At 38.2% G+C, this 22,710-nt stretch overlaps 1 protein-coding gene across 1 annotated transcript; it reads right to left on the bottom strand.

Annotated features, from left to right (window-relative positions):
- Positions 1 to 7,155: 7,155 nt before the first annotated feature.
- LOC136219389 (vesicle-associated membrane protein 721) lies at positions 7,156 to 10,207 on the bottom strand. Its single transcript, XM_066006785.1, has 5 exons — positions 9,700 to 10,207; positions 8,220 to 8,361; positions 8,015 to 8,135; positions 7,756 to 7,818; positions 7,156 to 7,652 (listed from the first exon to the last, which is right to left on the bottom strand). Exons 1-5 carry the CDS (start codon positions 9,887 to 9,889, stop codon positions 7,509 to 7,511), a joined length of 660 nt encoding a protein of 219 aa, XP_065862857.1. The 5' UTR covers positions 9,890 to 10,207; the 3' UTR covers positions 7,156 to 7,508.
- Positions 10,208 to 22,710: the final 12,503 nt, after the last annotated feature.

The following is a 22,710-nucleotide window of genomic DNA, read 5'->3' as shown; positions in this document are numbered from 1 at the left end:
GGCATCCCTGTTGAGATTTGGAGATGTTTGGGAGAAAGAGGAATCGAATGGTTGACGACGTTCTTCAACAAAATTTGGAGAAACAATAAGATGCCATCAGAATGGAGGAAAAGTATCTTAATCCCCTTGTATAAGAACAAAGGCGATGTCCAAGATTGTGCCAACTATCGGGGAATCAAATTAATGAGTCACGCTATGAAACTTTGGGAGCGAGTGATCGAACAAAGGCTAAGGAGGATGGTGAAGATCTTGGAAAACCAGTTTGGCTTTATGCCGGGAAGATCAACTATGGAAGCCATCCATCTAATGAGACAATTAATGGAGCACTATCGAAATAAGAAGAAAGACTTGCATATGGTTTTCATTGACTTGGAGAAAGCGTATGATAAGGTACCAAGGGAAGTACTTTGGTGGGCCTTGATAAGGAAAGGCATTTCGCGGAAATATATTGACATCATAAAGGACATGTATGAGGGAGCATGCACGAGTGTACGTACTAGTGTTGGGAAGACTGAAGAGTTTCCTATTACGATTGGAGTGCATCAAGGTTCCGCACTAAGCCCATTTCTTTTTGCCATCGTTATGGATGAACTAACAAGTTCACTTCAAGATGGTATACCATGATGCATGTTGTTTGCAGATGGTATTGTGTTGGTTGATGAGACGAAAGAAGGAGTGGAGAGGAAGTTGGAACTATGGAGACAAACTCTAGAATCTAGAGGCTTTAAGTTGAGCCGAAGTAAGACGGAATATTTGAAGTGTAAGTTTAGCAGTCATAGGAGTAGGGAGACGGGGACAATCACCCTAGATGGGAGAGTTGTTCAGGCCTCAGATTGCTTCCGGTATTTAGGATCTATTATCCAAACGGATGGAGAAGTAGATGGAGATGTTGCTCATAGGATTAAAGCTGGTTGGTCGAAGTGGAAGTATGCTACGGGTTTCCTTTGTGACCCCGGCATGCCTAATAGATTGAAGGGAAAATTCTACCGGACGGCAATTAGACCAGCATTGTTATATGGTACGGAGTGTTGGGCAGTGAAACACTGCCACATTCATAAGATGTCGGTGGCGGAGATGCGTATGTTGAGATGGATGTGTGGTCATACGAGAAAGGATCGGGTGAGTAATGAAATAATTAGGACAAAAGTAGGGGTCACATCTATTGAGAATAAAATGAGAGAAACCCGACTAAGGTGGTTTGGCCATGTGAGACGTAGAGCGCTTGATGCGTCGGTTAGGAGAACCGAAGAGTGGCAAAGGGATGTAGTGGTGAGGGGTAGGGGGAGACCTAAGCAAACTTGGAGGAGAGTGATCGAGAGTGATATGAGTTTACTGGGAATTGAGGAAAATATGGTAGTGGATAGGACGGAGTGGATGGAGCGAATTTGTGTTGCTGACACGACTTGATTTCACGGTTTTATATGATGGTTCATGTTAGCCGACCCCGAATCATTTCGGGACTAAGGCTTTGTTGTTGTTGTTGTTGTTGTAATATAAAAAAACGTGATTAGCTGCCTATTATTATATAAAATAATGATTTGTGAGATTATAGTGGTAACTTTTATTATATAAAATAATGATTTGTGAGATTATAGTGGTAACTTTTATTATATAAAATAATGATTTGTGAGATTATAGTGATAACTTTTAAAGTTGTTTGGGATTAGAGCATATTATAAAAGAAATTGAAAAAAAATAATGTTGTTGAGAGAATAAAATATTATATTTTTAAATAATATGTTAAGTTTTGATAACTTTTGTTGAATCTTATATTTAAAAAGTGAAAAAATTACGATGCATATCCGATGTAAAAGCCAAGAATGGCAGCATCTAGAAAATAAGATATCCAGAATGATAGCGACTAGAGAATAACATAACTTGAATAATAACATATTCAAGACTGACAGTGTCTAGAAAATAACATAACTTGAATAGAGAATAATAGCTCTGTCATTTTTATAACTTGAATAGAGAATAATGACCATTTCCTTTTTCCTTATTTTTGTCGAGGCAGTCCTTTCCATTTGTCATCTTCTGTCGACTGATGTCCTTTTCCATAGGATCTCCGATGCAGATTTCCAACTCCAATTTCTAACTTTCGATGGTGATCATTTCCCTGATTCGAATCTTTTCTATAGTTTCACACTTCAAATCTATAAAAAGAATCTCAAATATTATCATCGTATATTATGTATGTGTGTTTCTTATTGCTCTTTTTTTTATTTTTAGTGGATCCAAAATTTCTAGATAGTGGGCAAATTATATATGTGGATGAGATAAGTTCATTATATAAACCATCCATGATGTTAATAACAACAAAAAAAAACATAGAAATACAGCAAAACCAAGCATCACAGTTAATCACAGCAAAAAATACATACCAAAAAATATATAACACCAAAAAATACATAAAAAATATTGCAAACCATACCTATTAATAACAACACAAAATACATAAAAATACACAAAATACAATGCACAAAAGGACTAAAAAGGGAATTAACAAATCGACCATACTTCATACAAAGTAATTAACATGCTAATACACAAAATACATAAAAAGAATGAACCAAGCAAACCGACACCACCTGCTACCTTGTTCGATTTGAACTACTGAGAAAGAAGAAGAAGTCGGTCCACTACTGAGAAAGAAGAAGAAGTCGTTCCATAAAAGTAGGATAAGAGACTTGGAAGAGATGGAAAATGAGTGAGGGAGAGAAAGATAGACTATTAAGGCTTCTGTGAGAAGAGAGAGTGATGGTTCTTGAAAGAAAAGAACGACTTCCACTACTGAGAAAGAAGAAGAAGATGTTCCATAAAAGTAGGATAGGAGATTTGGAGGATATGGACAATGAGTGAGAGAGAGAGAGACTATTAGGGCTTTTGTGAGAAGAGAGAGTGATGGTTCTTGAAAGAAAAGAAAAGAGGATAGAAAGGGGGTTTGGCTGGCGGTCTACATTAGATTAAGTTTTAATTTGAAATTTGTTGTGCAAAACAACGTCGCTCTACTTAAGTGGAACGACGTCATTTGATATGGATTTGTGACGATGGAGTTGATTTTAGTCGTAAATCAATAAAGAAGTTTTTTCACTAACTAAACTAGCAGGAGTTAATCTTAAAATAAAGGTTAGAAACCTAGTTTCCAAAACAGTAAATAGGTTAAAGCATGGTGGTGGCAGACTTGTCTCTTTGGCTCCGAAGGAATCCCACACAGTGTGTGGTCTGTCTGACACGTCGTGTGGCTAACAATTTAAGGTTGCTCAACACATGCTTGGGGACTTCCTCGATGAACCTTTGAAAAGAGTCACATGGCGTGTGAAGAAAGCCACACGTCTTGTGAATTTGTTCAAAAATTTCAGGAGCTTCAGTAGACCAGCCTTACAAATTGTGTGGCCATCTGACACACTATGTGGTTCTTCATCCAACACTTGCTCCCTTCAGTATCTTGCTCACACGACGTGTGGCTAATGTGATTCATCGTGTGAGCCTTTTTTACTCTTGCATTGGACTTCTCAATGAGATACCCTCATCATCTTTACATTTTGTGCAGCAAGTTATAAAAATTAAAACCTAGATAATGGACTAATCTTCTTCCTTACCTTGCGTGAACTTCAACCATCATCCACGACACTTTTTGTTTCATTTCAAAATTGTTTAAAATACAAAAAAAAATGTCTTAAAATATGTTTCTTGACATTATTTTGGCACATAAGTTGTGTTGTACTCCAATTCCGTGTTTAAGGGGCATATGAATTAGAGGTGGCAAAATGACACACGACCCGATTACACGACACGAACACGACACGGATTTTTAGTGTTAGTGTTGAGCTTAATAGGTAATGGGTCATTTTTGGGTTGACACGAAACTGACACGCTAATTTTTGGGTTGGGTTAGTGTTGATATGTGAACCCGAAAACGACACGAAATGACACGGATATTGAAAATTATTGTTATATTCTCTCATGTTTTTTATGTCACTTTATTAATAAAGATAATAAAATTATAATTATTAATTGCAAATATTAATTTGAATTTCCTAAATTGTTATAAACACATTACATAACCCTCTAACATGATATTATCGAACTTTTCGATAATTATTGTTAGCATACTAATCTAAAAATGATATAAAATGTTTAAAAACAGTACCAAATCTTCTTATATTTTTAAGAGTTATTATTAATATATACGCATAACAAAATTACATGTAACCCGAAAACACGACACGAAATCGACACTAACCCGAATAGGTTAACACGACTTTGACACGAAAGTTTTTGGGTTGGGTTTGGGTTTACTCTTTTTGACACGAACCCGAAATGACACGACACGAACACGACTCGAACACGATAATTGCCAGGTCTAATATGAATGGCATATACGAAACTTGTAATTCAAATAAAATACCTTTAATGTATGAAACAATCCAATATTATATCTAATGTTTACACTTGTGTTCTTATTTTGTAAATTTCAATTTGATTTGTATCTTGGCCACAATTTCTTGGCTGGAAAAATTTCCACAAGCTCATGTATGTGTTATACCGTATAGTTCATCTGACCTTCTTCCTCTTCTTCTGTCCTTATACCCGAGAAAACATAAAGTCTAGGTCAAACGTTTTCGTTTTGAAAATATTTGGTTGAAGCAGAATGAATGTCATTTAATTATTGAAAAAGTTTAGAAAGATAGTTCTTTTATAGATTTACAAACTAAGATACGAGAGTGTGGACGAACTCTCTCAGATTGGGGAGAAGATTATATTTTCAAGATTAAAAAAGAAATTGTAGCAATTAAGCATGAGTTGAATTTTCTGCGTGATCGGAGGGACAATGGATGTGTGGCTTTGTTCACGAAAACGGAGGTTCGCTATTTCAAGTTGCTTGGGTCCATGGAAATTTTCTGGAAACAACGTGCAAAAGCTCACTGGTTTAAATCTGGAGATGCAAATACAAGATATTCTCATTCTTTTGCTTCATAGGAAAAAATGTAACAAAATTGAGAGTCTTCGTGGGTCTGATGATCAGTGGCATGACTGTGATGGAGATTTGGGGGACGTTATGATACACTATTTTAAGGAGATGTTTCAGTCTTCAAATTCTTTCTCCCCTGAAATTCTTGGGTGCATAAATCCAGTTATTTCTCTTGAGCAGAATAAGAAGCTTATGGAAGAAATTACTGTCGATGAAATAAAGAAATCAGCTTTTAGCATGGATATTGATAACGCGTCGGGGCCGGATGCGATGCATCCAACATTTTTATGATCTTATCGATCTCTAATAGGCGTGGATGTGGTAAAAATATGCAAGGATTTTTTTGAATCAAGTTACCTTCCTCAAGGGCTAAATAGTCCTAGTATTGTACTCATACTAAAGAAAAATCGGTCAAAGGTTATTGGGACCTTAGACCCATATCACTATGTAATGTAGCTTATAAGATCTTAGCAAAAGTAATTGCTAATAGATTAAACATGTTACTTAATATGTTGGTTTCAGAGTCTCAAAGTGCATTTGTGCCTGGAGAATGATAACATATAACATTTTAATTGCATTCGAAACAACACACTTTTTTAGAACAAAAACACAATGGAAATAGGGGTTCGCTGCTCTCAAGATCGACATGAGTAAAGCATATGATCGGCTAGAATGGGGATTTATGAAATCTATTTTTTAGCGGTTTGGTTTTAGTGAGAGGTGGATTAATATAATAATGGGTTGTATAGGAACGATTGATTACCATATTACAGTTGATGGACAAGAACTTGGTCCTATCATTCCCTTTAGAGGGATTCGTCAAGGAGACCCATTGTCTCCTTATTTGTTCATCATTTGTGCTGAGGGTCTAAGTGTGTATATACGGGCAAAAGAGTCTCAAAACTTATGGCATGGTTGTAAGATCCCGTCTGTCAGCCTCCTTTTTTTTGCCGATGATTGCTGCCACTTTTTCAAGCTAAGGCAGGCGAAAGTGAGGTGGTTCAACAAATGCTTCAAGAATATGAATTGGGGTCCGGTCAAGTGGTAAATCTATAGAAATCAACGTAGGGGCTGATACTCGACAGTAGATATGTCACGGGTTAGGGGTTCGGGAAACTCAGAATCAAGGAAGTTAGTTGGGGTTGCCATCAATGGTTGGTCGGATAAAACGAGAGATCTTAAATTTTATTAAGGAAAGAACTTGGAATCTTCTTCAGCCCTGCCATTCCAAAATCCTATGTCGTGCAAGTAAGGAAATATTGTTGAAAATTGTTGTCTAGGTGATTCCAATTTATGTGATGAATATTTTCTTACTACCATTGAGTTTGTGTCAGGATCTTGAACGTATGTTCAACGCTTTTTAGTGGTGTAATGGAGGTCGGGGTATTCGTTGATTGCGTTGGGATTGTTTAAGCATACCTAAATTTGCTGACGGTTTGGGGTTCAAAAAACTTGGGGAGTTTAACTTAGTTATGCTCAGGAAACAGGGTTGGCAGTTTATCACTGCATCAAATTCTCTGGTTTCTCGCATATTTAAAGCTAGGTACTTTAAGCACAGGTCTTTCTTAGAAGCCACTAGAGATCATAATGTAAGTTTTATTTGGAGTAATATTATTGAGGCAAAGGACATCCTTCTTCAAAGTTATCTCAGGAGAATTGGTAATGTCCTTGGCTACTAGGAGCTCCTTTTGGAGTCCCAATTTCTGTGTTGCAAGATCCTATTGTTGCTGCTCCTGTCGGTTCTCTCATTATTTTAGATAAGAGACGATGGGAATTATTGTATTGGGTATTATTATATTCAGACTTTCATTATTGTTGCAAGATGAAGTTGATTGTTTTGGATATTATTGTATTCATACTTTCATTAATAAAAATTTTTCTTTTTTTATTTCCATTAATGATTTTTTTTTTTTTGCTTTAAAAAACAAAACCACACTACATTACCTATTATTCGGAGAAGAAAAACTAAAACAAACAATCACTTCATCTCTCTTTCAAAAACTTCACTCCACCTCATCTTTCTTTTAAATTCTTTCTTCCTCCATCCAAGCAAAGCCTTACAGAAATTAATTTTGAGTTTATTTTCCTTTTTTCATATAGGACATTGCTGCTAGTAAACATGACCATATTAGCAGCTAGCAGCATACGAAGCTAAGCACAATTGTACATACTTGGACCAGGAGTGAACAAAGAATTTTTTTAATTAAAAAGATCGATCAAAAGTGATACATTAACAGCATTTCCAAAAGGGATATCTAAACTGCAGGCATTGAGTATACCTCTATTACATCTTAGATAAATATTAACCACAGAGAAACAAAAAAATATCTACTGGAGAAGTTCAACATATTACCCTATACACCAATCCAAAATTAAAAGCATATTGACTCCTAAAAAGGCTAATAGAAAGGGGAAGGAATGACCTAAAAGACCCCATAGAGAGGTCTGTAAGATGGATCCGTCAGAAGAAAGGTGAAATTAGCAAGACGAGTCTGTCAGTTGCAGCAAGAACAGCAGCCGAAAATATTCATCGAGATTAACAGTTGAAACCATGACAAACAGACAACACTATGATAAGAATCAAAGCAACAATAATACCCAAAACAATCAACTTCATCTTCATATTCTGAATCCACATCTTCCTTCTCATCTTAGTTCCCTGTTGTCTGAAATCTTGGGCCTGCAACATCATACATTAGTATTTCAGACAATGCACAGTATGCACTATTTATGATGGCCACGTGAACGGAAATTCGTGTGAGTAGTAACAGAAATCCATTAACCTGGGAGCGCAGATTCTCAGTTTTATCCACCAGCAACTCAATCTTTTCACCTCGGTCGAGAACCTGCAGGGAAGAAAAAGTTTTAAGCAAAATTTTGAAAACTGTTGCATTAGAATAAAAAATTCATGATGTTACCCATCTCAAAAATTACACCGACACTATAAAACATCCATGCCAAAGCAGGATATACCCGAATCCTTTGAACCTCCACGTGACAATTTACAGAAATTGGGCGAGAAGAGCAGTAGTTCTTCTATACCTTTTCAATATTTTCCATCATCACACCCTTAACTTCAGAAACCTGAGCCTTCACTTTTGCAAGTTTGTTGACTTCTTCAGGATGATCCAGACAATACTGCATGTGTTCCTTCAGTTTGGGCCTAGAATATATAGTTGCAAGTAAAGCATTATTAAAAAAGAAAAACAATGAATTCCTAGATGTGGGAGAAGAAGTGCTTATATACCCAAACTCTCTCTTCAGGCTATTGGCCTGAGCAGTTCCAGCTTTTCCTCCACCATATCTCTTGTTGAAGTCGTCCTTAACACGCTCTAGAAAGGCAATTGGAATTTGCCTGCCAGCAGATTCAACTGCAACCACACAGTAGGCTGCACATAGGATGTAAAAAGGCTTAAGTAAAATTCAGAGCGAAATTTTAGTGGTCATCAAACGCCGACATGCTAATGAAGCATTTAACATAAGTAAATCAAAATGTTCTAACGGATTTCATTAAAAGTTTAAAGCCCATTACCATGGCTAAGCCTAACATAAACTATAACAAAATGTTTTCTGTATGCACAGGATGGATATAATTATCAAACAGCATATTTCATAGCACCAATGAACAACATATCAGCATCAAGAAACTGGCATGCATATATAACAAAGTCAGTTGTTCATGCAAAAGTTATGTTTACAAACATGAAATATAGTCAGAGACAAAAAATAATTACTACAGACCAAAAATAGCAGACATCCCTTGTTTCTAACTACTTAAAAGAATACCCATCTGTATTTGCCTATTTGGAAATACATAATACAAATTGTTATAATGACAAAAACTACTTAATACGCGAAGCTAAGCCATCCAAAAGCAATGACATTGACAGTGCATTTTTTGTACCAAGAACAAAAGCTACAGCATCCCTTTCCACCCTTTATTTTTTATGAGGTATATCATTATAACAACTCATTACACCATTAACACAACTCACAAGTAAATTTTATAATCAGCTTCATGTATAGCTTCCAACAGAAGACATTACAGACAACGAGAATTAGCGTAATATAAACGTGAAGCTCAGTTACATTTTCAAAGAGGCAAAAAGGAACAGAAACCTCAATGGAAAATGCTTGACCTTGAAAGGAAAATAAGACGCAGGTATAGAAATTTTTTGTGCAATATAATCCATCCCACAAAAGATCTAAAACGGTGCTAATAATGTAAAAAGTTGCTTGGTTATGATATTTTCAAGCAATTTCCAAAGAAGACACATGCACATGAGTAATTGTTCATTACTTTTACAGAAAGCAAACAAAAATCCTATAACGGTTGCAAATCAAAATGAACGAATCCTTCTCAAGTTCGTAAATTAATATCTAAGCAAATATAGCTTCGCCAAAACACAGCAATTAAATGAAGATCTAAAGCAATAAAACAGTATCATTTAGGGAGGACCGGTAATCCATATATAGAAACACACTACGGATAATTAAATATTTGAATACAATCAGGGGATCAAACACACAGATCACAATGAAAATAAACAAATTGCACCAAACTGTCCAGGATCTAAATGAATACCAAAAGTCACACTCGCAGAAGATATATAAATAATAAAAGGAATTCCGCATACGTTCAAAATGATAAATAAAGCGTTGATCCAGATCAGAAATCAAATTTAGAAACAATAAAAACAAATACAGAAAGGATGATGGAATCTTACTGAAGCCATTTTCAACAAGGTAATTGAAGGTGTGGCCATCGCAGTTGTAGGTGAATTTATTGTTAGAAGCAGGGAGTTTCTGAAGGCATTGAGAAGCGATGCTAGTGAAATTTCCTGTAAACTCAGTGTATTCCGTAAGAATGACCGTGCCTCGAGCGACGAAGCTATAGATCAGAGACTGTTGCCCCATGCCTCCTCTGTTTTGCAATCAATTACGTTGATCTTGTGGAGAAAACAAAGCAGCAAAAACCCTAACCCTAAGAATAATCAGAGAGAAAGTATGAGAGAAGAATGGGGAAAGAAAGAGATAGGATGGACGATAAGATCGGAGAAAAGAGAAAATTGCTGGATTTGGGTTGTTTACTATCGTACGCTAATTCGTCTTGTGAATGGCGTTGTTTGTTGGTTTGTTATTTAATTTATTATCTCTCATTAATTTTTTTTTATTTTTGAAAATGTAAACAATGGATGTGCGAGAGAGAAACAGAGAAAATTGTGGGAGGAAGAAACATGTATGAGTTTCAAAATGTGGCTGCTTTCACGCGCTTCTTTTTTCTTTTTTGGAGATTCAAGTTTGGCTTTGGAAGCTTCTACTTTGATTTTGACCACCCATTGAATTGAATTTATACTTCTTTTTTTATTTATATAATTGGGTTGAATATTATACTTTATATTATTAAATTGATAGCGAAAGTCAGAAACTAAAAGCCGATCCAAAAAGGGCATGTCAATTCTGAATTTCTCATGCAAGAATTCAGCCAATTACGAGTGGCAAAAAACATCCACAGTCCCTATTTTTTTTTTTTGATAAACACAGTCCCCTATTGATTGATTTGATTTTGGTGGACTAAATCATCATTTTTCATTTTAGGCTTAATAGGTATTCAGTCCCCTAAACTTGTAATTTTTTTTCACCTGGCTCCCTTAACTTAGGGGACAACCTCTCAACCTCCTTAACTCTTCAAAATATCGCATACAACCCCTTAAACTTGTAACTTTTTTTCACTTGGCCCTCTCAACTCAAGGGACAACCTCTCAACCCCCTTAACTCTCCAAAAACATCACATACAGTCCCTTACACCCCTATATCCGGTCAAAATATTGACCCGTGTAGAAAACGCGCTGGACTATTGACCACACCAATGCCACATGTCATTTTTTTCTTAAATTTTTCCATGTAAATCCAGTAAATGACCCCATAATTTGGACATCCGTAGAGTCTTCTTCCTTGATTTGCAGGTTCCCATGAAACCTTAAGTACAACATATTCACCACAAAAACATGATTCATGAGTACCCACCATGAAATCGGTTTCAAGAACAACACAAGCCCTAACCTAATTGACAAAAAAAAAATTATCTCAGAAGAAGAAAAAGGCAAACCAGAAGAAGAAGAAGAAGAAGAAGAAGAAGAAGGTAGATGACGAATGAAGGAGATGAATACTTACTGTTGAACTTGAATCAGAGACCGATCGGAGACAGAAAAGAGGTGAATCGAAGGAATCAGAAAAGAGGAAGGATTTCTGAGGAGAAAACCGATAGGGATTTAAGAAGAAAGAGGATATTTTTACCGTTTAAGTTTCTAAAGCCAACCTCCACGCGCTTTCTAATGAGTGCAATCCCAACTTATTCCATGTCAGAGCCACGTAGGCGTTAAGGGGCTATATGTGATGTTTTTAGAGAGTTGAATGAGTTGAGAGGTTGTCCCCTAAGTTGAGGGGTCAGGTGAAAAAAAATTGCAAGTTTAAGGGGTTGTATGTGATGTTTTTGAAGAGGTAAGGGGGTTGAGAGGTTGTCCCCTAAGTTGAGGGGGCCAGGTGAAAAAAAAGTTACAAGTTTAAGGGGTCGGATGCCTATTAAGCCTTCATTTTAAGATTAAAGCAATATTTCGCCTTATTTATCCGAAATGTTGGTTTTCCATTTTTTTTATCTATGTATTTGATAATATTTGTCTTTTTATCATTTATCATTTATTCATAGGTAAAAGCTATGCTTACTTTCACAAAGTAAATCTTACTTTATGTGTTTTTATTATTAGATTAATTTTATACTCCATCATCCAATGATGAAAATACACCAAGTAATGATACTTTGTAAAAAACAAAATAACCATAGAAGACACATTTATCCATAATATTAACCTTTACATCCTAACTTATTATTTGATTACATTTTACATCATAACTTATCATTTGGTTATATTTATCTTCATAATTTATCAAAACCATCCATATTGGTTGAGATTTCAATTAATTCAAATAATGGATAAAATAAAATGGACGGAGCAGCGGGATTCGGAGGGATCGGTCGAGGGATAGGAGTAGATCGGAGTGGGTGGATGGTGGGGAGGCAGATTCGGCGGTTTCGACGGGGGGTGCTAGGGGTGCGTCGGTGTCGTTGGGGGCTTCTAGGGATGCGGCGGCCGATCGGGGGCTGGAAGGTGTTGGTGCCGCGGCCGCGGCTTTGGACTCGTTTTTCGCGGAGGGACGCGCGTATGATTCCGGAGTTAGAGGGCCGCTTCCGGTGCTTGGGCCACAGGGAGTACCGGCCATCTCTCCCCAGCAGGATGAGCATGCCGTGAGACTTTCGTTGGCCGCGCAGGCCGCACAGGCCGCGCAAGCCGCACAGACTACGCAAGCCGCTCAAGCGGAAGTTTCCGTGGATTTGGGAGGGCCCTCCTGGAGGGATAAGTTGCTAGGGGTGTCAGAGGAGGATCCCATGATGGAGGTGGATGCTTTTGAGAATGATTCCGGGGATTTTCTCTCTGATTCCGATTCTGAGGATGGAGAGCCTGATAACCCGCTGTGTCCTAGGATCCGGCTGTCCTCAGATGACAAGCGGGTCATGAGATCGAAGTGGAAATTGGCGTTAATCGTCACTGTGTTGGGGAAAAGGATCAGTTTCAATTATTTTGCCCAGAGGATCCAGGCTCAATGGGCAAAGAAAGGAAAGGTTACTATCACAGACCTTGAAAATGACTATTATGTCATTAAATTCACAAGGGCTGAGGATTTCAATGCTGTTGTGAATGGTGGTCCGTATATTATCTCCAATCATGTGTTGGCTCTAAGACCTTGGGTCCCAAATTTTGATCCCCATGATTGCTCTGTTAACAGGATCCTTACTTGGGTTAGGTTCCCGGGCCTACCTCTTGAATACTACAGTGATAGGTTCCTGAACAAGATTGGTAGCCTTGTTGGGAAAGTCCACCATGTTGATAAGACTACCATTGGGGCAGTGAGAGGCAAGTTTGCCAGGGTCTGTATCGATATTGATCTCGCTAAGCCTCTTCTTTCTCAGTTCTGTACTCAAAACAAGGTCTATCATATTGAATATGAAGGTATACACAACATCTGCTATGAATGTGGTATGTTTGGCCATACCCTTGAGGGTTGTCCTAAGAGGAGGAAGGACGTGGAGGAGTTGGTGCAACCTATTATAGGCGAAGCTGAGAAGAGTCAAGGGGAAGTAAGGAGCTTTGGCCCATGGATGCTTGCCAAGAGACCAGTGAGAAGGAAGCCACAGGCTAATGTTAATGCTAATCATTCACCAGATATCAGTACAAAGATGACTACTCTCCAGATTGCTCCTGAGATCAAGGTCAGACCCCCGGATATTAAGAAGGGGATTGAGACTGGAGTGGACTCAGCTTCGGGTTCCGGGTCAAGGTTCTGTGTTTTGTCTATAGAGGAAGATCAAGACTCGGATCCTTCTGATAAGCAGATTGATTTAAGCATGCCTGGTCTGGAGTCGGTAGAGCATGCCTCTAGTCTGGGTAATTCTATTAATCCTCTCTTTGTCTCTAATGCTTCTGCTAAAGGCAAAGAGATTCCCCAGTCTATCCTGTCAGCTGGGAAGGGTTTGAGTAGGGAGGCGAGTACTCTACATCCTCCTGTTGATGCTCCTATTGGTAAGACTATAGGAGTGAGTAAGTTAAACATGAAGAATCTCAAAGGGAAACCTAAAAAGAACCTTCATGGTTTGAATTCTTTGGATAAAAGGGGTCCTTCTAGGACCGCCTCTAGGCTCTCCGGAGCCCCAAACAAATACCTGATCTAGGGTTTGGGCCTGCGTCTGTAGTCTCCCCCTCTGATGGACTTCTTCGTTTGGAATGTTAGAGGTGCGGCGAGCAAGGCTACCCGCATTCATGTCAATGATCTCATTAAACAGTTTAACCCTTCCTGCTTTGTCCTTCTTGAGACCAAGGTTAGTGGAGCCAAAGCAGATGAGGTGGTTAGAAAGTTTAAGAATTGGAATTGCGTCAGGTCGGAGGCTACTGGCCGGGCAGGGGGGATTTGGCTCTTTTGGAAGCCAGGTCAAGTCAATATTGATATTGTTACTATGGACAGTCAATTCATCCATAGTAAGGTGTGTTACCCGGGTAATAAACCCTTCTTTATTACCTTCGTCTATGCTGATCCTGTTTCGACTAACCGAAGAAGGCTGTGGGAGATCCTTCATTCTTTTAGCTCTAACATGGTGGAGGCGTGGTTGGTTGCCGCGGATTTTAATGACATTGCCCTCTTGAGTGATCAGAGAGGAGGGGGTAATCATTATGTGAACCGGTGTCTTAATCATAAGCAAAGTATGGATATGTGTGGGCTTTCGGACCTGGGTGCTGCTGGCCACAAATTTACCTGGAAAAGGAATAGTGTGTTTGTTAGGTTGGATAAGGTGTACGCTAATGTTGCAGCGATTTATAGGTTTTCTGAGGTCAAGGTACTTAATCTCCCTTTCCGTCACTCAGACCATTGCCCTATCCTCATTAATTTGGTCAAAGGAAATCGGCTGAAAGGTAATAGACCTTTTAGGTATCTGGTGGCTTGGGAGTCTCACCCCGAGTTTAAGGATTTCGTTAAAAGCAATTGGCATCCCCACTCTGATGTTCTCCTCGCTACTGAGGAATTCAGGAGGAATGTGGCTGTTTGGAATAAAAATATTTTTGGTCATATTATCAGGAGGAAGAACAAACTCTTGAGGAGAATGGAAGGTGTTCAGCGTTGCTTGGAGGTTCGTTTTGATCATAGCCTGAATGGTCACCTAAGAGCTCTTCAGAACGAGTTGGAAGCTGTGCTTAGACAGGAAGAGCTTCTGTGGTTCCAGAAATCTAGGAAGGCTTGGATTCAAGACGGGGACCGGAATACCAGGTTTTTCCACCTCTCAACGATCATTAGGAGACAGCGAAATAGGATCGAGGCTATTAAAGACGAAAGTGGTGAGTGGATTTTTGAGGAGGAGGACATTCGGCGCCTTGCCCTTGATTTCTACAAGGACCTGTTCAGAGAGGAAGCTGTGGACCTAGAGAGTGCCCACTCTGGCATTTCCTTTCCTCGTTTGGGGGAGGATGCTATTAATAATGCTTTCCATCCCATTGAGCTTAAAGAGATTGATCTGGCCTTCTCCAGCATCGGTTCCACTAAGGCTCCTGGTATTGATGGTATCCCCGCTAGTTTCTATCATAAACACTGGGACACTGTTAAAGAGGGTATATACAGCTTTGTGTTAGGTGTCTTTGGTGGTTTGAACGATATCAGTTTGGTTAATAAAACCCTCATTGTCTTGATTCCTAAGGTTGCCAAGCCTTCTTCCTTTCTCCAGATGAGACCCATCAGTCTTTGTAATGTCTTGTATAAAGCTATTACTAAGATTGTGGCTAATAGAATCCGGAAGATCCTTCCGGATATTATCAGCCAAAATCAAGGGAGCTTTGTTCCTGGAAGACAATTGATGGATAACGTTGTTATTGCCCAGGAGGTTGTCCATTCTATGAAGATTAAGAAAGGCAAGAAAGGGATCGTGGCTCTCAAGCTGGATCTGGAGAAAGCCTATGATAGGTTGAACTGGAGCTTTCTTCTGGATAGTTTAGCCAAAGCTGGTATCCCGGAGAACTGGAGGAATTTGATTGGAAAGTGTATCTCCTCTCCTGTTTTCCAGGTTATGATCAATGGGGATATGTCGGATGAGTTCTCTCCATCCAGGGGTATTCGTCAAGGGGATCCTATGAGCCCCTTCCTTTTTGTTATTGCCATGGAAAGATTGTCTCACCTGATCCAAGAGGCGGTGAGCAAAGGGACTCTCCACCCTGTTTCCATCAACAGACATTGCCCCCCTGTTACCCATTTACTCTTTGCTGATGATGTCATGCTTTTTGTGGAGGGTAATGAGGAACAAATTAAAGCTGTGATGGATATCCTCGATTGCTTTTGTGAGGCTTCTGGCCAGAAGATTAACATCCATAAATCCCGTATGCTTTGTTCCAAGAATATGGATAATAGCTTGTGTAGAAGACTGAGTGAGATGTCTGGCATTCCCCTGACTCAATCGTTTGGGAAATACCTTGGGGTCCCTCTTCATAGTGACAGGGTGTCCAAAGCCTCTTTTAAAGATATTTTGGACAAATCTAACGGTTTGTGTGCTAGCTGGAAAGCTAATTCTCTTTCCCTTGCAGGTCGCCTTACTTTAATCCAGTCTATCAACTGCGCTGCTCCAAATCACATCATGCAAGCCTGTAAGCTCCCTGAGCCGGTCCTCAACGACCTTGATAAAATTAATCGGCGTTTTCTGTGGGGAGAGTCTGGGGATGGGAGGAAGATTCACCTGGTCCCTTGGAAGGAAGCCTGCCAGCCTAAGAGCAGGGGGGGTCTTGGTATAAGGCAAGCTAAGGACAATAATAAAGTCCTGTTAATGAAGCTTCTTTGGAGAATGTGGTAATCCCCCTCCTCCCTTTGGGTTCGTCTTCTGTGCGGCAAGTATAGGAAAGATAGAATCTTTGGTGGCCCGAAGGAGAGGGTTGTCAGCTGTTCCTTCCTCTGGAAAGGGCTTAGTGCTGTTTTTGCTGAGTTCTGTACGGGGAGTGGCTTGGAGGTGGGTAATGGGAGATCCATTAGTTTCTGGTATGACACCTGGATTGGTGACAAACCGTTGATTGAGGTGTGCATCGCCCCTCCGCCGAATGATCTCCTCTCCTGGAGAATTGCTGATGTGGTGGACTCGGAGGGAGACTGGATCTGGTCTAAGTTCGACTCCTTTCTTAGCCTGGAGACCCTCCTTAATATTAGAAGTGTGAAGATTAGTAATCAGGAGGAGGATAAGGACAGACACTGCTGGGCCTTGACTAATAATGGTTCTTATTCTTGCAAATCGGCCTATGAAGCTTTTACCCCTAATAGGGCTGATCCTCCTTTGGAAATTTGGAATTCCATTTGGGCCCTCAAAGTCCCCTACCGCATTAGGAGTTTCCTATGGCTGGGAGTCAAAGACAGGCTCCTCACGAATGCAGATAGACACAGAAGGCACTTGGCTGTATCTGGTGCCTGTAGCAGATGCAACGACCATGTGGAAACATTGTGCCATGCTTTGAGGGATTGCCCGAATAGTAAAAAGGTTTGGGAAGGGGTCCTTCCTCACCACATCATTCCTTCCTTTATGGGGTTCTCTGATATTGACTGGTTCTCTGAAGGCGTTAATGGGAATTTGTTGGCCAGTATGGAGCACGGGGCTATTCTCTTCGCTATTATTTGTCACCAAATGTGGAAATGGAGGAATGAAGAGTTATTTGCTGAGAAGACTGTCTTTATTCCTGACCTCCAGTTTTACTTCTCGAAAAAACTCTCTGTTATTACAAAGAGTTTTGAAGGAGAGCCCCTGGTTCACCCCTCCCCGGTTAAAGAGGTCCAGTTAGTTGGTTGGAGGAAGCCCAGGGAAGGGGTTGTCAAGTTGAATACGGATGGCTCCTGCCTTAGTAATGGCAGAATTGCTGCTGGTGGAGTTCTTCGGGATGCTGGTGGCGCCTGGCTGGCTGGGTTTACCCATAACTTAGGTACGGGCTCCTCCTTTACTGCAGAGCTCTGGGGGATCTTGTCTGGCATTAAACTCGCCATTCGCATGGGTGTTAAAAGACTTTCGGTGGAGTCTGACAATTTGGAGGCTATCAACAGGATTTCGGATAGACAGGCTGTTTGTCTTAAGAGTCAGAATCTCATTAAAGCCATCTTGAGGCTTCGTCCTGCCTTCGATTCTCTTACCTTCTCCCATATTTATAGGGAGCAAAACCGCGTGGCGGATCGCTTGGCAGCTGCTGGGCATGGGGGGATGTTAGGTGTTTCTACCCTTTCCGTTCCTCCTTCTTTTCTGTTACCTTCTCTTCTTGAGGATAGGATTGGGGTCAGTCTTCCTAGACTGATCCCGGGTTAGGTTTTTGTTTGTTTGTTTTTTTTTCTTCCCTTCTTACCAAAAAAAAAAAAAAATAGATCATAGGTCAAAAGTTATTAAATAATAGGTCATGACCTAAAACTAAGATTTTGGATAGGTCAAAAGACCAAATAATATTTTAAACCTCGATTAAATTTCTAATCTTTCATTTTTTTATTACATTAACAGGGTGTTTAGTTTAACTTTTTCGTAACAGCATTTAACGTTTTTAAATCAACCCGGTATAAATAAAGTGTTTGCTTAATTTTTTATTATTATGGTGTTTGCTTAAATTTTTAAAACTATTTGTTTCTGTTAGCGATATTTTTGTAATATTACTAATTTCAAACTTATCACGTTGTGGATTGAGTACAGACGTACCAGAGAAGTTAATTCCCAAGTAATTTGGACGGTTAAAATGATGAAAAAGCACATAAAAAACTTGATTTCTAAACGAAAGGTTTGGCGAGGACGCGTCGATTGAAAAAATCTCTCTCGGTTCCTTAATGCCGTTATAAAAGCTTTATTAAATATTTAATAGTGATAACTCACGATTAAATTTTCATCGGAGCTCCCCCTGTGGGGGCGTCATTGTGTTCGACCGGGAGCACTCTGATGCTTAAGTTAGTAAAGTATAGAATGGTGATAAACTGTAAGCAAACGTGTAGTGTAGAATGTGTACCTCAATGCCTTAGGATGTGAGGTTATTTATACTAAGATAGTTGTAATCATCGATCGAGTAACTAGAAAGCCTCTCATTAATGTCACTTTAATGGTAGTTACTATGCTCATTCATGTGTGACCGTTAGCTCATTTATGGAGTTACTACTTACCATCAATGGTTTCGGTTTCCATATAGGAAGACGGCGCCGACATCCTTTGGGTGGATCGATGTTGGATGGCGGGCCTCCCAATATATGGTGGTTGTGGACCTCCAACTGTGGTATGTGTGATTAGAAAATGATCAGTCAGCGCTCATCAACTTGACACCTCGACACTTTTAACCAATGGCAGAATAATCAAACAACATTTAATAATGCAATTAAACAACTTACGAACTCGAAACTTCAAGTGGTCATCCAACAATCCTCATCTGAATGTGAGTTTCCATTGACGAGCGGCCACTTGAGGATATTGGATCCATACGTTAGACATTCAGATATAAGTTGATATAGGATCTATATGAATGCCCTTTGGGCGAAAGCATGAGATTCAGATAAAGGACAATGACGATGGTCAAAGGATATATGCCTGAGAAGAAGTTCCTTAAATGGCTGAACACGTGGAAGCTTCTCATTGAACTATTGATCATCAAATAGAAAGTTGTCACCTAAAACCCTAAAAGGGGACTTTGAGGAGCCTGTAAATAAAAAGTTGAAGGGAATATTTCAGGTAGACTCAAAACTCTAGCCTTCATTGCTTTTTCACTATTCTCGAGAGTGATACTAACTTAAGCATTAGAGTACTTACGTTGGATAGTCGACACCTTCCATGTTTTGCAATAAATCACTCGGACAAGGGTATTTGAGATTTGTATATCAAAAAATTACACAATTTTATCATTTGGTATGGTAGGCGTGGAGTCGATATTCCATCGCGAGTCCATCGACTCTAGAGACGACAACCATTTGTGATGGTTCCGACAGAGGACCGATTCACGTAAAATGTATAGCAATCCTATAGAGCAATAGTACCCTATCGTAATAAGTAATAAAGTTCAAAATAACAAGTTGACCCCACAACGAATGGTATTCAAATACCAAATCTACTAAAATCCTATATTACCTAAGCAACCAATAAAAGTAAATTTGAGTTTAATCTGAGAAAATAAAAAATAAAAACAAGACTTGATAAACTGATTTGTTAATGAATAGAAGTTAGGACTTCATATTCTTTAGTTAACTCCTATGAATCTCTAAAATAATTATATCATTGTGTTGAATGAACTAACAAAAGACGGTGCTCCTAAACAAAGCATTAAGTATATGGGTCAAATTGGAGGCTCATTTACATATTTAGACCAATTATCCAACACATTATATATCCAGACTATTTATTTATGACTTTTCCAAAATACCATTTATATATATATATATATATATATATATATATATATATATATATATAACAACTTAGAAATTTCTTACTCTTTCTTCTTTCTCTCTCTATTTCTTTCTTCATTTGCGAACTCGAAGGCACCACTAAATCATATGCAGCACTTCGTTTTTAATCATGTGGTACTTCAAAATTTGCCTTGGATAATGCAAAGTAAAATCTTTCTTCTTACTCATTTCAACTGTGTACATTTTGCCCAGGATAATACTTCCTGCATATGATTTTACCTCGCATTTTTCGCAAACTGTGAAGCCTTAGCAAAACTGTGAAGAGAAATACTACTTTGCATAATGAATTTACTTCGCAGTTTCTCAAACTGCGATGTACTGAAGTAATATTTCCATCACAGTTTTGCTCAGGTTTCGTAGTTTGTGAAAAATGCGAAGTAGCATCTTTTGTTATTTGCCTAAAATATACACAAGTAAACAACATGTATAGCCAAACAACATCAAAACATAATATTATCAAAATTTGCAACAATAATTCAACAAGAGTCGCATCACTGTTGTTTGGAATACAACTAAACCCTAAAACCTTGTATAAACGACATCAAAACAAAACATTATTAAAATTATCAATAAGATTGCAATAATAATTCAAATCCTAAACCCCAAACTAAGTACTTCCTTGGTGATTAGTTCTTGGATCATAAGTACATGAGGCTCATCGAAGAAAGTTTGAAGCTGATTAGTGAATGTACCAGGGGTGCCTTTCCAGCAATGGCGTGAGCACCAGTGTACTACAGTAAACCTTAAACCCAAAAAGATAATATTTGCTCTCTAGTTAATTTGGTCTTCACTTTCTTCATCACATCCCAATTATCCCTCACTGTGATTGATACATTTGTATTCAAGCTAAACGGATACTTGAATTTGATGCATTTGGATCCAACCTTCATAAAAATCAAGTCATCTTAAGGAAATAATGAAAGAAACGCTTCACAGTAAGCAAAACTGTGAAGCCTGCGAAGGTAAATACAACTTGACAAATATGAATTTGTTTTGCATTTTGTGAAAATTGTGAAGCAAACTCATCATGCAAAGTCATTTTCTGGAGAAAATACTAATTTAGTGGACGAGTTTGCTTCGCAGTTTTCGCAAAATGCGAAGAAAATTCATTATGCGAAGTTATTTTCTGGAAAGAGATGAATATGAACGCAAAAATACATTAGATACTTACCTTTTTTCGCATTTTACCATTGAAATTGACAATAAACATATGATAAACACAGAAAAATGATACCTTCGATTCGCACAAGAAGAAAAAAACAAAGGGATGAAGAAGAAACGGGAAGATGAAGAACGATCCTTTCGATTCGCACGGGAAGAGATAAACAAAAAGAGGAAGAAGAAAGAGGATGATGAAAAAATGCCTTCGGTTCGTACAATAAAGAGAAAGGAAGAGAGGAAGATAAAACGATTGAGGCATTTTGGAAAAGTCACAAATAAATAATCTAGACATGTAATGTGTTGGGTAATTGGTATAAATATATAAAGGGTAAATTAAAAAAAAAAAACCCATGTGGTTTCACTGATTTCCGAAAAAACTTATATGGGTTGTTATTACAAAAAAAAAAGACTGTGCTATACACCGTTACCCGAAAAACAAAAAATGGTTTAACACCGTTAAAAAGCTGACGTGGCGCGGGGGTAAAATTGGAAAAATGATTTTATTTTTATTTTTTTTTCTCTCTCCTCCTCCTCCTCCTCCTCATTCTTCTTCTTCTTCTTCTTCTTCTTCTTCTTCTTCTTCTTCTTCTTCTTCCTTTTTTTTTTCTTTTTTTTTTAGCTTCGATTCTAGAAATCTAGAAATTTCCATAAATCTGAAAATTTCCAGAAATTCCCGAAGAAATCTGGAAATTTCCAGATTTCTGGAGTATCGGAAATTAAAAAAAAATAGAAGAAAAAAAAGAAAGAAGAGAGGAAGAAGAAGAAGAAGATTCGTTTTTCCAATTTTACCCCTGTGCCATGTCAGATTTTTTAACGGTGTTAAACCATTTTCTGTTTTTCGGGTAACGGCGTATAACAGTCTTTTTTTTTTGCAATAACAAACCACATGGGTTTTTCGAAAATCGGTGAAACCACATGTTTTTTTTTTTGAATTTACCCATATATAAATGGATCTCCAATTTGACCCAATTTTATAATTTTTCATTTTTTTATACAAATTTATTTTTATATATAATTTATAACTATTGTTATTTGGTAAGTTTTTGAATAAATATTATATTTCTTTTCAATTTGATTCCTGTTATTTTGGGGATCCATTTTTTTGCTGACTAAGTTTGTAGAACCTAAAGTTATTCATATCCATCGAGAGAGAAATAGACGTGCAGAGTATTTGACTCCACTAGCGCATAACTACCCGATTGGTGTTTTGACTTGGATTGACGCTCCAACTAGCATCAAAGATCAAAGAAAGGATCTCCTAGGAGTACCTCTTCTTGTTTTGTTTTCTTTCTTAAAAAACCCCTAAGGTACCGTTTGATTCGCGGAACGGGATGAAATGAAATAAAATGACTATTCCAAAAGAATAGAATAGCAAAGAACGGAATAGAAATTCCTTATAAATAACTATTCATATGTTTGGTTGGTGGAACAAGATAGAATGGAATAAATAATTTTTTTTATTCAAAAGACAACATTACCCTCAAATGTGAAAAACATGTTTAATGTTAAAAACACGAAAAAGTGAAAAATGCGCTTTA

Source organism: Euphorbia lathyris, chromosome 2 (genome assembly GCF_963576675.1).
Source record: "Euphorbia lathyris chromosome 2, ddEupLath1.1, whole genome shotgun sequence".
NCBI lineage: Eukaryota > Viridiplantae > Streptophyta > Magnoliopsida > Malpighiales > Euphorbiaceae > Euphorbia > Euphorbia lathyris.
Note: the sequence above shows the minus strand (reverse complement) of the source record. Positions and strands in the feature narration are given on the sequence as shown.

Coding starts and splice junctions, on each gene's coding strand:
- LOC136219389 (XM_066006785.1), bottom strand. CDS start 9,889: ATGGGGCAACAGTCTCTGATCTATAGCTTCGTCGCTCGAGGCACGGTC. Junction 7,819..8,014: donor TGATGGAAAATATTGAAAAG/GTATAGAAGAAC, acceptor TCTTCCCTGCAG/GTTCTCGACCGAGGTGAAAA. Junction 7,653..7,755: donor CTGAGAATCTGCGCTCCCAG/GTTAATGGATTT, acceptor ATGATGTTGCAG/GCCCAAGATTTCAGACAACA.